This window comes from Anopheles aquasalis, chromosome 3, assembly GCF_943734665.1.
Source record: "Anopheles aquasalis chromosome 3, idAnoAquaMG_Q_19, whole genome shotgun sequence".
In the NCBI taxonomy this organism is placed as follows: domain Eukaryota; kingdom Metazoa; phylum Arthropoda; class Insecta; order Diptera; family Culicidae; genus Anopheles; species Anopheles aquasalis.
In genome coordinates this window covers 47,061,564-47,066,563 of record NC_064878.1, presented here as the reverse complement: position 1 = coordinate 47,066,563, position 5,000 = coordinate 47,061,564, and the positions used below count along the sequence as shown (strand labels likewise).

General features: G+C 47.7%; 1 protein-coding gene across 3 annotated transcripts in view; it reads left to right on the top strand.

Annotated features, from left to right (window-relative positions):
- LOC126576013 (unconventional myosin-XV) overlaps positions 1-5,000 on the top strand; it is a 32,568-nt gene that overhangs the window by 6,289 nt on the left and 21,279 nt on the right. For 2 of the 3 annotated variants that reach the window (XM_050237074.1, XM_050237073.1), the window contains exons 2-3: positions 3,398-3,668; positions 4,937-5,000. The exon at positions 4,937-5,000 is cut by the window's right edge and continues 1,030 nt beyond it. In XM_050237074.1, the coding sequence (XP_050093031.1) occupies positions 3,543-3,668; positions 4,937-5,000 (190 nt within the window). In that variant the 5' untranslated portion in view covers positions 3,398-3,542. Of the gene's footprint in view, positions 1-108; positions 244-3,397; positions 3,669-4,936 lie in introns of those variants that run through there. The other variant, XM_050237075.1, reaches the window with a different exon arrangement.

The window sequence follows — 5,000 nt, the reverse complement described above, 5'->3', positions numbered from 1 at the left end:
GCCAAACAACAAAGGCCGCATCTGTCAGGAAGCATAATTGAATCGTTCAATTACTCCTTTGAATGGATTCATTTTTTCAGCCCCATTTTTTCTTCACGCTGGAGATGGACCACAGTCGCAGGTCAGTCCCAAACGGGGCTGTCCCCCCCGGGGTGGGTAAGCACACTCTACAATCAACATTGGAGGGGTTGGCACTATCACGCTACCGCTACCTTACTTTTCCGGCGGTAGGTGGAGCGAAAGGTAAACACAGTTAGATAATTTCCCCGCAGACTCTACGCGCGCGATGGGGGTCCCAATATTGGCATTGTTTCAATCTATCGGACGTTTAATTCAATTAGTGATAATGATTGTTGCGAATCGGTTGTGTGCCCGACCGATTGACCGCCGACCGGAAGGCCTCCACTCCAGCTTCCGGCTTTCCCCAAACACCAATCCCTCAAAAACTCCAAATTCCCTTCACGAAACCCGAACTAAGATCGAGCGGCTGGACGATGCTGCACGCACACGCCGAAGTGTAAATAGAAATCTATTGTTTTCCGTCCGCCAAAAACGTGTGAAGATCGTACTCGGGAGGGAGGGTGGGCCGGAGATGAGCACGAGGAAGAGTTTCTCTACTCACCTGCCGTACTCTCTGTAGGGTTTCCCGATTCTCGCTTCCAGACGCCACAGACGCCTTGCGCCGGACCTGCGTACCGAGATAACTCGCGAAGAGCCGAGCGGCCGCGCGCGAGGCCACGCGGCGATTTGTTTCACCGATAGTTTCACCAATAAAATCATCGATCAATTTACTGGCTTCCCCAGTTGACTGCCCTCATTAACGGTGCGAAGCCAGCTAGCCAGCGAGCTCCACGTTGCTTTACGAGGTGTAGGATCGGTTTGTTCGGCCTACGGTTAGACACACACGCGCGCAGTCACGAATCTGCGATGGCTCATAACGTATGCACAATATATGCATGCGATCATGCGATTATCGCGGCCCATCGGAGATCGGTTGTACTTGGTTCGCTGCTTCCTTCGCCGGCCAGCAGTGTACGGCCACCAACCAAACCTCCTCTCAAGTACCTTTGCCGCTTTGGAGAGGAGCCATTCCAAATCGATTTAACGCCGCTTAAGTAAACGGCCGGTGGAAAAACCATTCCGATGCGCCACTCGTTTTTAGGCCAACTTTCGATAAATCTTCAACTGCGCTCACCAGCGGAGTGTGTGCCGTGTTCATGTCATTGCGAAACACGCTCAACATGACAGCGATGGGGTTTTAATTGTTCGTTACTTTGGCAGGCATACGTTTGCGATCGTGTAGATCGCGCTAAGCGGCAAAAAAAACGGCGGATCGAATGCGAGTTATAGTGCATCGTTTTGATCGGTGGTTGAATCGACTCTGAGCGGTATGTGTTTGGGATCAATCGCATCATAAAAGATGTGTCTGTAGTCACATACAAACACTTAGTGTTGGATGAAATGGTAATTTGTGTTAAATCCTTTGGCAGAACTGCATATTCGAAGCAATAGAGTATCACCGTTTCATTCGTTCGATAGTTTATGCCGCAAGCATAACAGGAATCACCTGTTTCGCCAGATTGCGAAAAGATCCAGTATTTCAAAGTGCTATAGCTATAGCATAACAAATGTTGGATCCGCTGGTAAAAGTGCGATGTGAAATGTAGTGTTGCCCTAATTAATAGAAGCAGGTTTTGGTCCGAGGGCCAGTAGTCTCTATGCTGGTTTCGTTTCGTTTGGCATATTCAGCTTGAGAGACGTTTTTATTGCCTGAATCTCGAAATCGAAGAACACTCACAGAAGTAAGTTACGCAGCGGCCAAGCACACTGGAACACTTCCAGTTAGAATAAAAATATATCGGAAGAGACTTTTCACTTTAATTATCACTATCTTTGATTGCAATTATGCAATTTAATTATCGTTATCTCAGTTATATCAATAGGTCACACCATTTTCCACCAATTTATTACTGTGCAATGAAGATTACGTGCAATGATTGAAGGGTGCAGTAGCATCTACTATTAAAAAAACAACAGAAAAAACATTATTAGTGTTTCTTCAAGTGTTTATTGTTACAAAAAGGCGTTCGTAGTGGCAAATTCCTTTTAAACGTTTAAGTTTGACTAAGTGTTACACAATAAACAATTGTGATTGGGATGATGATTATTTGACGATTAAAAATGAGTCACTGCTCTTACTTCTGCATGCATCAGAGAAAGACGACATTATGTCATCCAACCGGTACGGTTTCCTTCAACGGTCGGCAGCCGTTCGCCGGAAAGGAATCGAGGGCGGGTTTGATCAGGGTATAATCTGTCGTTTGCTAATGGTTGATGATGTGGTGTGACTATGTGAGAATCTTTAACATCCAACTACTATTAGCTAATTGTTGACAGGAACTGCAACTCAAATAAGCTCAACATGCGTTTCAAATGCCTTTTCTAATTATGATAAAGTTAAGATAATTTTGATATAGGGCACTTTTAAACGCCTGTAGCTTTATAAATATTCAATCGAAATACTTTGTGGTGGGAAAAGAAAGGTTTTATTATATTTCTGGAAAAAAATTGAAAGAAATCACGTAACTTTACTTCACGGATTGTCTATCAATTTTCCATTAATACCTCTCAGTAGCAGGGGCGCACATTTTGACAAACCAGGTTTATAAATTCGACATCTGAATTTTGTGAAGAGCTACTGTAGGCCACATCTACAATTTCCCCCCGTAATTTTTGCCAAATATTTCTCAACTGGAATAAAATATTCAGTCTCTGTTTTGAAAATTAGACTAACAAAACTACAATATTTGACTAAGTTCCATTGAGTACTAGCAACAAAGCGATGCTAGAACTTTACACATCTAATTGATGTATTCTTTGCGACAACAAATGACTCAATCGCTGCACATACTCTTTATGTGTAACGAAAACTCGCAATATATTCCAGCCAATAAAAATAGTATTTCAAAACCATTTCTAAGCAATAAGCAACAAGGGGCGTCCTTCGAAACAGCATGGCATTAGCTTTTGTGAACGTTAAGTGGGTGTCACTTGCAATGCAATGCTTACGGTGCCGTAACGCACGAACCGCGATCATAAAAGCTCACTCACTTTGTTCGCTTAATTGATTTATTATACTCTCCGCCGCCGATTGCACTACTAAACATGTGAATGTGTAGATTAACCGTGGTAGATTTATTATGATGCATCCTACATTCGTTTCTTCTCGGCCGGAAGTGTCGAGATAGCATTGTAACGTCCTTCCTTCCTTCCCAACCCAAATGCCCCAAATACTAGCACTCTGTTTGCTTTTTCTACCATCAACTCAATGCCGCGAATAGTACACCCACAGACAAGGTCTTACTCTATACGTTTTCGTTTTCCTTATCACCAACAGGATTAAGTTAACCTAGTGACATCGAAACGCGAATCGAAGACTTGTGACCCCAAGCGGGACGCGCAAGGAAAAGGGGCAAGGAAAGGAAGCAAACCGCGCGAATAACGCTAACAACGAGCAACACGAAACCACCGAAGCCACCACGATGGACTGGTCCACCGGGGACCTGGTGTGGTTCGATCCTGGCCTCGGGCACCCACTGCCAGGTGAGATCCAGGAGGTTCACCGTGCCGCCCAGATGATCATCGTCCAGGCACTCATCAATGGCAAGGTAAGTTAACAGCGGATTAACGCGGGGAGCATGATAGCGAAGGGGGGAAGGAAAGGAGAAACCCACGGCCATGGCCATGGCCACGGACACGCGACCGACAGAGCAATAATGGGTGTATGTGTGTCTGCGCGCGTTTCTGCGAGCGAAATGCAGATTTCGGGATCAAACCGAACATGCCACATGCCGATCCTGTTTTCTACAAACCACTACTACTACTACTCGTACTACTACGCGATCGGTAAAAGGTAGCTTGGTTGTCGATGCTCGCTCGAAGGTGAATTGGCTGCGCATCGTTGCCTGTGTGCATCCATGATCTGCTGGCCGGTGGTCAAACTAGTTTTGAACGCGTCAGCAAACACCCCCAGCAGCATCGAGGACGACGCGAGGGTTTGTTGCCGTGCGTGCACTGCTCCTTCGGCACGCTTTTCTTTCTCTCTCTCTCGGTGCACAGCGGCGCAAAGGAAATGCAACCCGTGCAGCCGCACGATACGATTGATCGTGTGTAATGGGTTACAGCCGATTGCCTGCGATTCCGAATGCAGGCGAAAGAGAAAGAGTGATGCGATGGCCAGCGCGGGGTTTTGGATTGAAGCAAGTCGAAGAGGGCAACGAGGGCGATCGTTGCTGCACGCTGTTCGCTCACACAGACGGCAGTTGCATTAGAAACATTGCACCGAACGAAAGCAAAAGTGATCTTGTGCGGGAGATGTGCCTCGCCGTCGTTCGATGGCCACAACACCCGGGCGCCGTTCTGTTGTTCTGCTCGGTCAATCGGTTGTAGCACGTGTCGGAAGTGAGAACAAAAGGAAAACGGAAAACCTGGACCGCCAAGGGGGGGGGAATGGTGGCTGGTGCTGTGTGTTGGCTCACGGTGCGGTGACGGTTAAACGGGACCTCGAATGCGGACAGTTAGCTTCGATCTGGAACCGTGGCAACGGGGTGGTACGCCCTCGCCCAGCCAGTCACTATCGCTGCTCCCGTCACGTATACGACGCCGCCAGCGACGCATGGAAACGGTCAGTGAACTTTCTCCGGACGAGCCATCGCCGGCGCCGTGCCTTGGCCCGGTGCGTGGAAAAGAAAGCTCTACTCGAGCCGCTCTGGCCAGAATCAGGAGACTGTCCAGGAATAAGCTACAGCCGGACGATGTGCCACCGAATGTAGGGATGCCTGCCGTGGAGCGTGCAGCATTTGAACAAAACAAAACCAGAGCAACCAATGACTAACGAACGGATTTTTCTTCCTTCTGCTTCCTCCTCCTGCCACAGCCACAGACATTCACGCTCGGGCCGAACGAGGGTAACATTCGGGCACGCCAGGATCTGGGCAAGA